Raw genomic sequence first — 14,731 nt, 5'->3', positions numbered from 1 at the left:
GCACGCCACCACATTGAATTTGAAATGAATGAAACAACTGAGATTCAATAGACGTTTAGACTTTCAGGTTTAATTCAAGGGGTTGAACAAAAATATCCTGTGAAACGTTTAGGAATTGCAACAATTTTTCTACACAGCCTCCTCATTTAACATTATCATAAATAAAATGGTTGTTTTTAATACTTTGTAGAGAATCCTTTGCAGGCAATGACTGCCTGAAGTCTGGAACCCATGGACATCACCAAACGCTGGGTTTCCTCCTTTGTGATGCTTTGCCAGGCTTTTACTGCAGATGTCTTCAGTTGTTGCTTGTTTGTGGGTCTTTTTGCCTTAAGTTTTTTGTCTTAAGCAAGTGAAATGCATGCTCGATCAGGTTGAGATCTTGTGATTGACTTGGCCATTGCAGAATATTCCACTTCTTTGCCTTAAACTTCTGGGTTGCTTTCGCAGAATGTTTTGGGTCATTGTCAATCTGTACTGTGAAGCGACGTCCAATCAACCTTGCTGCATTTGGTTGAATCTGAGCAGAAAGTATATCCCTGAACACTTCAGAATTCATCCGGCTGCTTCTGTCTTCAGTCACATCAATAAACACTAGTGACCCAGTGCCTTTGGCAGCCATGCATGCCCATGCCATCACACTGCCTCCACCATGTATTACAGAGGATGTGGTGTGCTTTGGATCATGAGCCGTTCCAAGCCTTCTCCATACTTTCTCCCTCCCATCATTCTGGTACGGGTTGATCTAAGTTTCATCTGTCCAAAGAATGCTGTTCCAGAACTGGGTTGGCTTCTTTACATGTTGTTTGGGCAAAGTCTAATCTGGCCTTTCTATTTTTGAGGCTGATTAATGGTTTGCACCTTGTGGTGAACCCTCTGTATTTGCTCTCATAAAGTCTTCTCTTTATGGTAGACTTAGATACTGATACAGCTACTTCCAGCGAGTGTTCTTCACTTGGGTAGATGTTGTGAAGGGATTTTTCTTCACCATGGAAAGGATTCTGCGATCATCCGCCACTGTTGTCTTCCGTGGACGTCCAGGCCTTTTGGAGTTCACGAGATCACAGCGCGCTCTTTTTTTTTTTTTTTTTTCCCAAGGATGTACCAAACTGTTGATTTTTTCCTAACATTTGAGCTATCTCTCAGATGGATTTCTTATTTTTTTTAAGCCTTACGATGGTCTGTTTCACTAGCATTGAGACCTCCTTTTACCTCATGTTGTGGGTTCACAGCAACAGCTTCCAAATGCAAATGCCACACCTGGAATCCACTCCAGATCTTTTACCTGCTTAATTGATGATGGATTAATGAGGGAACAGCCCATGCAGCCCATTAAATAGCTTTTGAGATAATTGTCCAATTACCTTTTAGTCCCTTTAAAAAGAGGCAGCTACATATTAAAGAGCTGTAATTCCTAAACCCTTCGTTAAATTAGGATGTGAATACCCTCAAATTAAAGCTGAGAGTCTGCACTTTAAGCCCATATTGATTATATAACTGTATATTCAATGTTTTGGTAAACAGCTAAAATGCCAAAACTTGTCACCTATCCAAATAATTCTGGACCTAACCTGTATAAATCGTGAGCTTTTCAATAGCTTTTAATGACGTATACATTAAATGGATGCCATAATAGCCGGTGGGTGACTGATGCCTTACAGCGGCATCCATGACTGACAGGCTATTATGGCACCTGTTTAACATATACGTCTTAAAAATCTCAACATATATGCGTTAAACAGATGCCAAATCCGTCTGTATTTGATGGTTGACACTTTTAGGCATCCGTCACAGCCTACGTTTAACGTATAAGTCGGGAGCTTTTTCCAGCAAATACTCTAAATTTCGGCCAAGACAATGTGATGTCAATTACCAGTACAACCTGTGTATTCCATGTCACTGTCCACATTATACAATCCACCACAGTTCGTGTGGATTAACAATACATTTTTAAGTTTTTACAAAATATTTCCACAAAGCCAATAAAACGCATGTGTGTTTTGTATCCTTTTTAACATGTAAAAGAAACATAAGTTGTTGTTTTTCTGACGGCAAGAATATCGTAGTTTTCAATGCTATTCTTGCCTTCAAAAACCAAACGGACCACTTTATAAGTTAACGGGATATGACATGATTTGTCCGGATCCGTTTTGATAGTGTGAACAGAAGCCATGGCAATAGTGGAAACGGAGCCTGACACTATCCTGCTCTTTCATTTACGCCTTCTTTATACTAACAGAAGCTGTACCGACGAGAGCTCAGCCCTCCCTTCAAACCTGCAGTTACACAGCCAGATGACACCTACTATTTTGACTCAGAATTCACGTCACGCACTCCAAAAGGTATTTTTTTTATGGAACACCGCTGTAGGCATTTACTTTCACAGTATCATACAGTGAAGGAAATAAGTATTTGATCCCTTGCTGATTTTGTAAGTTTGTCCACTGTCAAAGTCATGAACAGTCTAGAATTGTTAGGCTAGGTTAATTTTACCAGTGAGAGATAGATTATATTTAAAAAAAAACTGAAAATCACAGTCAAAATTATATATATTTATTTACATTGTGCACAGAGAAATAAGTATTTGATCCCCTACCAACCATTAAGAGTTCAGCCTCCTCCAGACCAGTTACATGCTCCAAATCAACTTGGTGCCTGCATTAAAGACAGCTGTCCTACATGGTCACCTGTATAAAAGACTCCTGTCCACAGACTCAATTAATCAGTCTGACTCTAACCTCTACAACATGGGCAAGACCAAAGAGCTTTCTAAGGATGTCAGGGACAAGATCATAGACCTGCACAAGGCTGGAATGGGCTACAAAACCATAAGTAAGACGCTGGGTGAGAAGGAGACAACTGTTGGTGCAATAGTAAGAAAATGGAAGACATACAAAATGACTGTCAATCGACATCGATCTGGGGCTCCATGCAAAATCTCACCTCGTGGGGTATCCTTGATCCTGAGGAAGGTGAGAGCTCAGCCGAAAACTACATGGGGGGAACTTGTTAATGATCTCAAGGCAGCTGGGACCACAGTCTCCAAGAAAACCATTGGTAACACATTACGCCGTAATGGATTAAAATCCTGCAGTGCCCGCAAGGTCCCCCTGCTCAAGAAGGCACATGTACAGGCCCGTCTGAAGTTTGTAAATGAACATCTGGATGATTCTAAGAGTGATTGGGAGAACGTGCTGTGGTCAGATGAGACTAAAATTGAGCTCTTTGGCATTAACTCAACTCGCTATGTTTGTAGGAAGAGAAATGCTGCCTATGACCCAAAGAACACCGTCCCCACTGTCAAGCATGGAGGTGGAAACATTATGTTTTGGGGGTGTTTCTCTGCTAAGGGCACAGGACTACTTCACCGCATCAATGGGAGAATGGATGGAGCCATGTACCGTCAAATTTTGAGTGACAACCTCCTTCCCTCCACCAGGACATTAAAAATGGCTCGTGGCTGGGTCTTCCAGCATGACAATGACCCGAAACATACAGCCAAGGCAACAAAGGAGTGGCTCAAAAAGAAGCACATTAAGGTCATGGAGTGGCCTAGCCAGTCTCCAGACCTTAATCCCATCGAAAACTTATGGAGGGAGCTGAAGATCCGAGTTGCCAAGCGACAGTCTCGAAATCTTAATGATTTACAGATGATCTGCAAAGAGGAGTGGGCCAAAATTCCATCTAATATGTGTGCAAACCTCATCATCAACTACAAAAAACGTCTGACTGCTGTGCTTGCCAACAAGGGTTTTGCCACCAAGTATTAAGTCTTGTTTGCCAAAGGGATCAAATACTTATTTCTCTGTGCACAATGCAAATAAATATATATAATTTTGACTGATTTTTTTATTTTATTTTTTTATATAATCTATCTCTCACTGGTCAAATTAACCTAGCCTAAAAATTCTAGACTGTTCATGACTTTGACAGTGCGCAAACTTACAAAATCAGCAAGGGATCAAATACTTATTTCCTTCACTGTATATCTGGAATAAAATCCCATTATATTACTGTAATCTGATATTCATAAACGCAAAAAATTTAGAATTTTACAACTTTGTGCACTTGAATTTAGCATTGAATTTTGCATTGCTGGCGCTTAGCCATTTGATCATATACTACATTGTTCTTGAACCGGTGGCTCCTTAACTGTCGGCAGCTGCCAACACTCTTTTACACTAGAGGCATTAGGGATAAATGGCATTATGGACCGTTGGCACCTTGGTCAAATCCCTATCACTAGCAGTTAACACTTGGGTAGGAGCCATATTACTTGGCGATCTCTTTGGTTGATTTTGCATTTAAATATACTGTTCGGCTCCACACTGCACACTTGTCACTTCTGAATGTGGCTCAAGAGCAGGAAAGGTTGAAGACCTATAATCTAGTAGATATATTGTTACACCTTTGTACTCAACTAGGCTTACAATCTAATGTTTTATACACAGGGAAAATGCACAGTGACTGCATTAGTCTTTTTCAATATATAACATTGCTAAATGCTGCCCCTGTAAACAGTCATGTTAACCGCATTGAAACATTGTGAATTGTGTTTGTTAAAGATTTATTCCATGCTGTATTTGCCATAGTCTATATGCCAATTCAACATGTTGCCTATCAACTTCTAACTCTAGAAATATCTGAAAAAGTAGCTACATGTTATACCAGGAGACATTGCCTCTTATAAATTCCCTTCTTTCTTATACAGACTCCCCTGGAATTCCTCCCAGCGCAGGAGCTCATCAGCTGTTCCGTGGCTTTAGTTTTGTGGCTCCAACATTAACCGAGGTGGATGGAAAAGCCACTGTTTCTCCAGTACTCGCTCTACCAAAGGTGACCGTAACACTTCAGTGTTTATAGCTATAAACAATGGTTGTTTATTTGATATTTGTCATTTATCACGTAATTTAATTTAATTTTCTCTCCACGATCTCCTAATGTTATATAGATATACACTAAAAATGCTGTATTCAGTGATGTGTACGTACTACGGGAAACTATTGGCGATGGTTCCTACTCTGTGTGCAAGCGTTGTGTTCACAAGGGAACGAATATGGAATATGCTGTGAAGGTATGGAATTGCCGGGAATAGCAGATATTTTACTTGTATTGGTGATTTTACTGTCTATATGTAAACTACAAGAGAGGCAAAAGCAGTGGCAAAGTTCAAGGCCCTGTTTTGCCTTTTGAGGTAAAAGGCCGCTGCCAGATGTTTTTGGGCAGTCTATAGTAAAATTTGATACTGTCTACATTAACAGCATTCTGGTCAGTGCTGTTTTCAGCAAAATGCAGCATGCTTTAGGTATGTTGGTTTTTTTCTTGGGTTTTCTCCATAAGCTTCTCAATAGAACTTTAAAAACGCATGTCCAAAATTAAACTAAATAGAAAATGCCACCAAAAAAGCATGTTCGAAAGCAATAAAATGCATGACCGTTTTTGCATACGTTTTACAATGCAGAAAGTGTGTGTGTGTGTGTGTACACGTACGTACGAGGTCATATGGGGTTGTATGAAAAACGGGAAAAAGCACCAGTTTGGTCCATTGGCTCCATATAATATTTCAGCTCATCTCCATTTAACAGACCTTTTTTTTTCTTATCTTATACAACCCCTTTAGTAGGGCAATTCAAAAAAAACACTGACTAGTCTGAACACTCAGTTATGTATTTTACTTTAGGGTAAATTTTACATGGCTCGATATGGGCCGTGTAAATGAGTGCCGATCAACGAGACCACTTGTTGATCGGCGCTCCTTTGCTCCTTTCACAAGAAGCTCGCCCGCATGCATTTCTATCATGTCGGCAGCACGACTCCCTGTTTACACAGAAGGATGTGCTGCCGATAACGATAAAATTTTGTTAATTTAAAATGATACCATCAGCCGATGAACGAGCTTGCTTGTTCATTGGCTGATCGTTGCCCCATTTACACAGGGCAACTATCGGGAACGAGCATTCTGTAAACGCTTGTTTGCCCGATAATTGGCCGGTGGAAAAGGTGCGTGTGCGTGTTTGTGTGTGTGCGCCCCTTACTTTGTCCATTAAACTTCTTTTTACTGCAGATCATAGATAAAACCAAGAGGGACCCATCAGAAGAAATAGAGATTTTACGCAGATATGGTCAACATCCCAACGTAATTACACTAAAGGATGTAAGTATATACAGTACACAAATTGGCTGTTGTAAAGGAAATGGCAGATAAAGCAGCGCCTCCAGGATTTTAACAGCACCCCTTATTTCATGAGTAAGTATTTATAATGGTTTCTCTGTACAACCCAAAACAGGTATATGAAGAGGGAAAAAGTGTCCACCTGGTGACCGAGCTTATGAGAGGTGGAGAACTGCTTGACAGAATTTTACGTCTCAAGTTTTTTTCGGAAAGAGAGGCATGTGCTGTTCTCATGACCATCTGCAAGACAGTGGAATATCTGCACTCACAAGGGGTGAGAATATTATGTGCATAGAGGGGGGATTTATTAAGAGTGGCATTTCATACACCAGTCTTCATTTGAAACACGCTGAAGTAAGTTTCGCCTTATTTACTACGCCTAATTAGCTGCGTCTCTGCTCATTCGTGCAAATCTGCAAGCTGGCCTAGATTTGCGCTATCATTTACAACCTTTTCTGGTGTTAAATTATAGTAAATTTGTCGGGTTGTGGGTGTCCTTCCCCACTAATCTCTGGCCCCTTGTTGTTTTTTGGGGAAAAGTGGCGTGCACAAATGGAACCAAAGTAAAAAAAAATGTACACTAATTTGCAACTTTTGTGCTGTTTGCACCTTTTTCACACCAGCAAACTGGTGTAGAACAGGTAATACATTTCTCCCAGGATGTCTAATAATACACACAGACCTATGTTAAATGTACACATCTTTATCAATTTCTTTTGAAAATAGGTTGTTCATAGAGATCTGAAGCCGAGCAATATCCTGTATGTTGATGAATCTGGAAACCCGGAATCCATAAGGATTTGCGATTTTGGATTTGCTAAACAACTGCGTGCAGAAAATGGATTACTAATGACTCCATGTTACACTGCCAATTTTGTGGCCCCAGAGGTAATAAGGCCCTTGAAGAATAGGCTAAGAGAAAGTGTAGGAGGCATGCATGTTAATGTGTAATGTAACTTTTAATGTTTCTGTAGGTGTTGAAGAGGCAAGGATATGACGAAGGATGTGACATCTGGAGTCTGGGAATTCTCCTCTATACAATGCTGGCTGGGTAAGAACAGGAATTGGTACCCGAAATGCATTGTAAGCCATAAGATACGCTTGTGGCATATCCCCTGGGCTACGATGCATTCTCTAAACCAAGGCTCCCTAATCATCTTGTGACCTTTTATAGTAGACCTGTCATCTTATGTAGCAGAATGGATCTATACGCCCTCTATAGCAGGGGTCTGCAACCTTCGGCACTCCTGTTGTGAAACTACAATTCCCAGCATGCCCTGACAACCTTTGGCTGGAATAATAAAGCCTTTGGCTCAGTGCATGCTGGGAGTTCTAGTTTTACAACAGCTGGAGTGCTGGGAGTTGCTGACCCCTACTCTATAGTTGTACTATTGTGTCAAATGTAAGTGATATTTGCAAATCATAGTTGAAGAATTTCAAAATGATCATGAAAATAAAGTGGTTCCATTGCCCATAACATAGCTAATGACCTACCCAGCCTAACGTTCTGCAAAACTGGCATAAGGTTGATTTGACGCACTTGGAATATGTTTTCATAGTGAATTCAGTACAGCACTAAATGCCAGCCAGTCTGAGCTGTTCGTAGTCAAACCAGGAAAATAGAAGGATAAAAAATAAGAATTAGAGAAATGAAATAGCCTAAAATACAAACCAAAATGTACCTGAATGTAATAAGTTAGCAAAGCCGAATTAGGCGGCAATGTGACGGATGGGACCCATGAAAGTCTGGTTCAAGGTATTCAAGTGAGTTAAGCCAACTTCTTTCAGGGCTGGCAGGCAAGACACAGCCACCGGCGATGATCTTCTGGTCAGAACAGTGACGTGTCGACTGGTATTTGTCAGCACAGAGTCGAGTTGTATATTAATGCATGGCTTTTTAATCAGACTCTTCTGTCACGTGTATAGGCTGACTGTATACGTCTACAAAGACTATGTATGTTACAAGTCCAGCTCCTCTCCGTTTTGGTGCTGGTTATGTTTTTGAAGACTGCTTGACCCACGTGCAAATTAGAAAAAAAAAGGATTTGCAGAAGTTCTTTTATTGGAATAATTCTAAATGAAGTCATTTTTATAGACAACCATATTCGAATCCAAGTAAATTCACACAAATACTTTCATTTAGTTGAATAATATATATATATATATATATATATATATATATATATATATATATAATTTTTTTATTTTTTTTTATCCCTACAGATACACTCCATTTGCGAATGGCCCAGAAGACACACCAGAGGAGATATTGGCACGAATTGGAAGTGGAAAGTTTACATTGAGAGGGGGAAACTGGAATACTGTATCAGAATCTGCAAAGGTATGTAACCCACTAGATGACTAGTAGCATATGTTTCATAATGACCAGACACTGTGTAATAATAATTTCACACTTATGATGGTTTAATAGCTGTGACTTTTTTTCTTTTGTTAAACTATAAAAGTGACTTCTGCTTCATTTTAATTTTGTACCCAATGGGGCCCTAGCTACATGGCATTTGTCGGAACTGAGCTGGATCTAGTTAGGCTCAGCAGCTCGATCACATGACCAGCTTTCCAGCAATATCATGACCAATACTGCTTACTCTGTTGTATACACAGTCTTGCGTATAATGCTGTAGATACGGCAGGAACAGTATGAAACAGCCAGGCACATGGTTTGCAACTTCACAATCCTTTGTGCAACCACAGTTTTCAAGCACCATGTAAAGGCATCTCTCTAGAATTACGTGATATGAAAAGTTTTTTTAATAGAACTATTTGCTGCCGTAAAAAAGCGTGTCTGCATTCATTAGAGGTTTTCTCATCTCGAACATTTATGTCATATACACACAGATGACACCCATTCCGCCAAACGAGTTGGTTGACAACAGCGGCATCCAGTTACAAACTCAATGGAGAGGTGGGCTGCGCATGCGCAATGCTTTCTCTATTACAGCCTATGGGAGTTACGGAAAGAGGCAAGCAAGCTTGCCTGACTCTGTAAATTCCAGACAATTAAATGGAGAAAGCAGTGCGCACTTCCTGGTGAAATTGACGTCAGGGGACCTATGTTTTCCCAATAGTTTGGGGTCCCACCTCTGTAGGGGGATTAAAATATGGGAATACCCCTTTAAGCAAACATAACCTGTGCGACACAGAGATAAGTACATCCCAATCTGATATCACCGGTGCAGAAAAGGTATTTGGAATATCAATTTTATGTCTTTACTATTTTGTCTGATCATATCAATAGGTAGAAATTTATCACGCTTCGCTAATTCATTGTTTTACCATTTTATGCTTTAACCGTCTGGCGTTCTATGGTGAGTTTGCTTATCATGAGCTGCAGAAGGTAGCGCATCATGGTCATGCTGATCGCGCGGTTACTACTGCTCTGTCTGGGAAATCAGAAGCAGGACAACGGCTGTAGAGTATGTCCACACACAGCGTAATTTCTGACCGGATTTTCTAAATTAAAAATCCCTTTATGGGATTTTTTTTTAAAAAAACACAAAGGGGCATATATCACCTCTGTAGGTGCAGATAACTTATCCAGGAAAAAGCAGTCCAGCACTCCTTTCACCCGACCAGTATTTTTTTTATTATTGATTATTATAACTCCAATAGAAAAACATCACAATACAAATTTAACAAAAACAACCACTTACGCGTTTCAAGAGCCAACTGCGTTTTTACATTTTTGTGATGTCTTTCTAATGGAGTGTTTTACAATAATCTGGGCAAAACGGAGCGCTGAAATGCTTTTTCCTGGACAACAAATAACCTTTATCTGCAGCAGAAGTTATTTATTTTTTAATTTTTGACCAAATAAAAAGGAATATAAACTAAATGCTAATACATATGTAACAAAAAAATGGCACATGAATAAAGTATAATTCATCCCCCGCAAAAAAAACAAAGTCTCATACAGCTTTGTGTAACAAAAAATTAAAAAGTTACAACCGTAAGAACGCAAAGAGGCAAGCTCTAACCCCTTGAGGACCAGGCCACTTTTGGCCTTGAGGACACGAAGAATTGTTTAAGACCATATAACTATATGTATAGTTTGTCTTGTTTTTTTTTATTTATTTTTTTAAAAAACCATCTGAGGAAGTGACAAGCATGTTATATTGCACAATAATAGAACAACTGTTAGGCCCCATGCACACGAACGTGCTTTTGCGGCCGCAATTCCCCCGAAAATCCACGGGAGAATTGCGGCCCCATTAGTTTCTATGGGGCCATGTGCCCGGTCCGCGATTTGCGGGCGTCTCGTGGGCGATACTTTGTGGCCGGCCGACGCGAAAATCACGGGCATGCACATGGCTACGGTCGTGTGCATGAGGCCTTAGACTTGGACTCTCAGGCCGCTTTTACACTTGCATTTTTTTATCAGCATTTGTAAGCCAATAGCAATGCAGCTCCTGGGCAGCTGTGAAGATGTTGGCTGTGGTGGTGTATTGGTTTATTTAAGTTGTGTATATAGAGTATTTTATATTTTTGTCTTCTGATCTTTTCAAGATGCTCACATAAATGAAACTCTTATGCTCCTGCCTGTGTCAATTCACTCCAAACGAATCCCAATTTCTGAAAGAACTTTGAGTGTTACATTAATGTGAATTCATTACGTTTGATATGCTTTATCTTTTCCCAGGACCTGGTGTCTCGTATGTTGCATGTAGACCCCCACCGCCGGCTCACTGCACGCCAAGTTCTGCAACATGAGTGGATCACAAAACGAGACCTGCTACCTCAGAGTCTGCTTAATAGACAGGATGCACAGTTGGTGAAGGTGACGTTTCCTTCTTGTACTCTTGTCATTCACTCATAGAAATTAAATGTTACCTGCTTCTAAGAAACAACTTGAAACTGCAAAGATTTTTCACGAAGATAATATATTAAACCTCCAAAAGAACAATAAATCTAAGAGACACAACTATAAAAACAACCTGTTATCAGCCCCACCCAATACACATGGTGATATATTTGTACAGCACGAGGTCTATTACTGTTAGCAGCCACGTGACAAGGTGGGGGTAGGCCATGTATGGGCTAAGCCGTGGCTGCAAGGTTTGCATAAATTTGGTAGGGACATACCCTCCTAGATACTGTGTCTCCAGGTGGGGAATAGCAACAAAAAGTTGACCGCTTTGATCGCAATGCTTAGCCCGGCACATTAATGTCGTCTTTGTCAAAGTTCTAACTAAAAGTATCTACTTATATAAAGTATTTTCTACTACCGGTTCACTAGGACCAAAATAAAACATATATGTATTAGCAAAATGTATAAGTACCCCAAACATGGAGGTTCACTTAAACATTTTTTTTACAAATAAGGCCTCGTTCACATCTGCGTCGGGTTCCGTTAGACCTTTCCGTCGGAGAAACCCATGAATGGAAAGACAAATGGAAACCATAGCTTCCGTTGCATTACCATTGATTTCAATGGTAACGATTCTGTTGCAAATGGTTTCCGTTCAGAGGAAAAAGCGGAAACCTTACAGAACCGTAAGAAACGAAAACCAACTGCAACAGAAGCATTACCATTGAAATCAATGGTAATGCAACGGAAGCTATAGTTTTGTCTTTCCATTCATGGGTTTCTCGAACGGAACCGATGAACGGAACCAGACGCTAATGTGAACGAGGCCTAAATCAATTAGTTTTGTATGAGCTGCTTCCGATATGCGTTCATTTTTAACTATATCTTTGCATCGTTCCCCACTTTAGCGCCGAACACTTCACGTGTGGTAATTACATTTCTTTTGACTTTCTAGGGAGCTATGGCTGCAACGTATTCTGCCTTAAACAGCTCTAAGCCAGTCCCTGAGCTGCAACCAATCAAATCCTCCATCCTTGCACAGCGACGTGTCAAGAAACTGCCCTCTACCACTCTGTAGCCGGTTTTCTCCCTATAATCATGACTTGTGGTGATTTTTAACCGTTACCAGCTTTCATCAACGGTGCGACGCCGTATTTTACCATGACCATATAAAACGGTGTTCCTCCTGCAAACATGGATTCAGTATAGAATGGGCTTGCTGTGTGATTTTTACAGTAGCAGGAGGATCCTAGGGCCATGGCATATTGCCTAAATGAATACGGTACAATCGTTATGATGAGGCAGACATGACTATTATTTTTTTTCCACTGGATGTGGCCATTTCCATTTTGTGAATCATTTTATGCCGCTTCTCATCCCTTTACAGCACTATCTCAGGGCTGTCTGTACTCTCGCTGTCTGTGACAGTAGAGACATTGCTATTTTACTTGTGAAACTCGGAGAAATTCTGGGTTTTAAAAATCTGTTTTCTGCCTTCTGCTTTGTGCTAAAAAAGACGTTTACACCATCAAATACATGATGTTCATAAAAATGCAGATTTCGGTGTATTTGTACACCTAAGGGCTCACTGTGAATTACTTATTCTTGTGTTATCTAGGGGCCTTTTCTGGTCCGGCACCAGGAGACAACCTGTCCAGTACCTTTTGCACCTGGAAAGGTGTGAGAAACACTCTAGCTTTCAAAAACCACAACTTGAATATAACAACTTCTGGATATTCAGCTGTGGGATGTGTGAAATGCAAAGATAAGATCGGGGAGTTTAATGAAGGAGAATATGAATAAAGACAAGTTTAGCATGTGTAAATTGGTATAAGTTAAACATGTAAATTCGTGACATAAATCCAATTTATTCATAAGTATCTCTAAAAAAGTAACAAAGGATTCCTCATTTCACTCGTAACGCCATAAGGTCTCCCACTGACTGACCATGCCCACTATATATATCTGGTCATATCGAACAACCTTTTTTTTTTTTATATATATAAAGGGAAATCTCACTAGTGAATACATATCTTATTTCAGGTTTTTATTGGTTAATGTGGAAGTTGTACATACTAGTGTTTGCCATGTTCTGACCATCTAGCTGTGGTGGATCCATTGATTGCTGAACTGTGTTACAGACCATCTATAATCTCACGCGAGATGATGGAGGCCTATGGATAACAAACACGTATCTACTCATCTATCTAGCTGTTCCACAGGTAACGGGTTGTTATGGGATCTCTTCCAGGAAATGAAATATTAATTTAGGAAAGTAAAATCAGTAACTGGATGCGGTTGACAATACGATCTTTCTGCTTTAAAGGTATTTTTTCCACTAAGCACTCTGCATAGGAATGGCCACTATTTTATGAGCGAACAAGGACCCCTGATCATAGGAAAAGAGTCCTGTGGCTCAGACATCCACCAATCACACTTTTCTGCCATATTTAGTTGATCTGCGATAAGTGTATAGTTCTCCAGCATTGTGCATTTTACAGGAATTTTTCAGCAACTAAGAAATTTTTTTAAAGCGAGACCTGACCAATTTAGGGCATTTTCATGCGCTGTTAATAAAGTCTTGCAAAGTCTCTGTGGTGTATTTTGCATATATATGTTCCTTTTTATTGGTGGTGGTTTTTCCTAATCGATATCTAAATTATTTCTTGAAAGTAGCATTATTTCGCTTTGAGCTACTGTCAATTTTGTGTTGTCTTTGTTCTGCTATGCTTTGTAGTCATTTCACCAAAGGGTAAAAAAAAAAAAAATCAGGGGTATGAAGTCCATTTACAATTTTGTGACTGGCATTTTGGCTGAGTTTGTGGGGGAAACCATATCACTGCTGGTACATGGTGCATTTTACATATCTACAGCAATGTGCTCAGTTTGTAGTGATTAAGGCATAGCCTTGCACATGGATGTGCCACAGAGTCGCCAAGGTTAGCTAACCTCAACAGAAGATTCTTTTATGTAATTAAGATCTAAAAAGAAAAAAAATATTATGTAATAAATACTTTTAAAGTCTGTGTACTAGTGCAATACTTCTTTAAACTATACAGTAATTTATGGTTCTGTAAGGCTTTAACTCACGTAATGCCGAGATGTGAGTAAAGTTGATGGTGAGAACATCGACATTTAGACATAGTCAACATGTTGTCAGTTTGTCATATTCTGGTCATATGCATGAAGCTTAATGTAGTTTTATTTTTCATTATTATTACTACTTCTAATTAATAATGTTAAAAAGTGCCACAAACTGCACCACCACTAGCAGCAATTATCGCGGTCCAATGCTTCCTGTAATGTATATTAGGGTATGTTCACACGCTTAAGAAAAAACAGCCGAAACTACGGAGCTGTTTTCATGGGAAAATGGCCTCTGGTTTTCAGCCGTTTTTTAAGCAACTAGCGTTATATGCGGCTGTTTTTGGAGCTGTTTTTCTATTGAGTCAATTAAAAAGGGCTCCAAAAACGGCTCAAGAAGTGACATGCACTTCTTTTTACAAGGCGTTTTTTTTTACACGGCCGTTTTTAAAAACGGTCACGTAAAAACCGCCCCGTGGGTATGGAATGCTATTTTTCCCATTGAAATCAATGGGCAGATGTTTGGAGGTGGCTGAAAATAGCCCGTGTGATCATACCCTTAGTCTTTACATCTTCGAGCCAACTCTTTGAAGAACTGCTTTAGCAGTAGGTTTAGGGCATGAACTACAGATGTAGCACTCTTTAACTAA

General features: G+C 39.8%; 1 protein-coding gene across 1 annotated transcript in view; it reads left to right on the top strand.

The window, feature by feature from the left end:
* RPS6KA1 (ribosomal protein S6 kinase A1) overlaps positions 1 to 14,023 on the top strand; it is a 121,220-nt gene extending 107,197 nt beyond the window's left edge. The window contains exons 13-22 of the mRNA XM_075853455.1: positions 2,240 to 2,342; positions 4,712 to 4,836; positions 4,952 to 5,074; positions 6,065 to 6,154; positions 6,288 to 6,446; positions 6,899 to 7,060; positions 7,147 to 7,223; positions 8,396 to 8,513; positions 10,830 to 10,967; positions 11,953 to 14,023. Coding sequence (XP_075709570.1) covers positions 2,240 to 2,342; positions 4,712 to 4,836; positions 4,952 to 5,074; positions 6,065 to 6,154; positions 6,288 to 6,446; positions 6,899 to 7,060; positions 7,147 to 7,223; positions 8,396 to 8,513; positions 10,830 to 10,967; positions 11,953 to 12,075 — 1,218 coding nt within the window. The 3' untranslated portion in view covers positions 12,076 to 14,023. The remainder of the gene's footprint in view (positions 1 to 2,239; positions 2,343 to 4,711; positions 4,837 to 4,951; positions 5,075 to 6,064; positions 6,155 to 6,287; positions 6,447 to 6,898; positions 7,061 to 7,146; positions 7,224 to 8,395; positions 8,514 to 10,829; positions 10,968 to 11,952) is intronic.
* Positions 14,024 to 14,731: the final 708 nt, after the last annotated feature.

The sequence above is a fragment of the Rhinoderma darwinii genome, chromosome 2, assembly GCF_050947455.1.
Source record: "Rhinoderma darwinii isolate aRhiDar2 chromosome 2, aRhiDar2.hap1, whole genome shotgun sequence".
Taxonomy (NCBI): Eukaryota; Metazoa; Chordata; class Amphibia; order Anura; family Rhinodermatidae; genus Rhinoderma; species Rhinoderma darwinii.
Note: the sequence above shows the minus strand (reverse complement) of the source record. Positions and strands in the feature narration are given on the sequence as shown.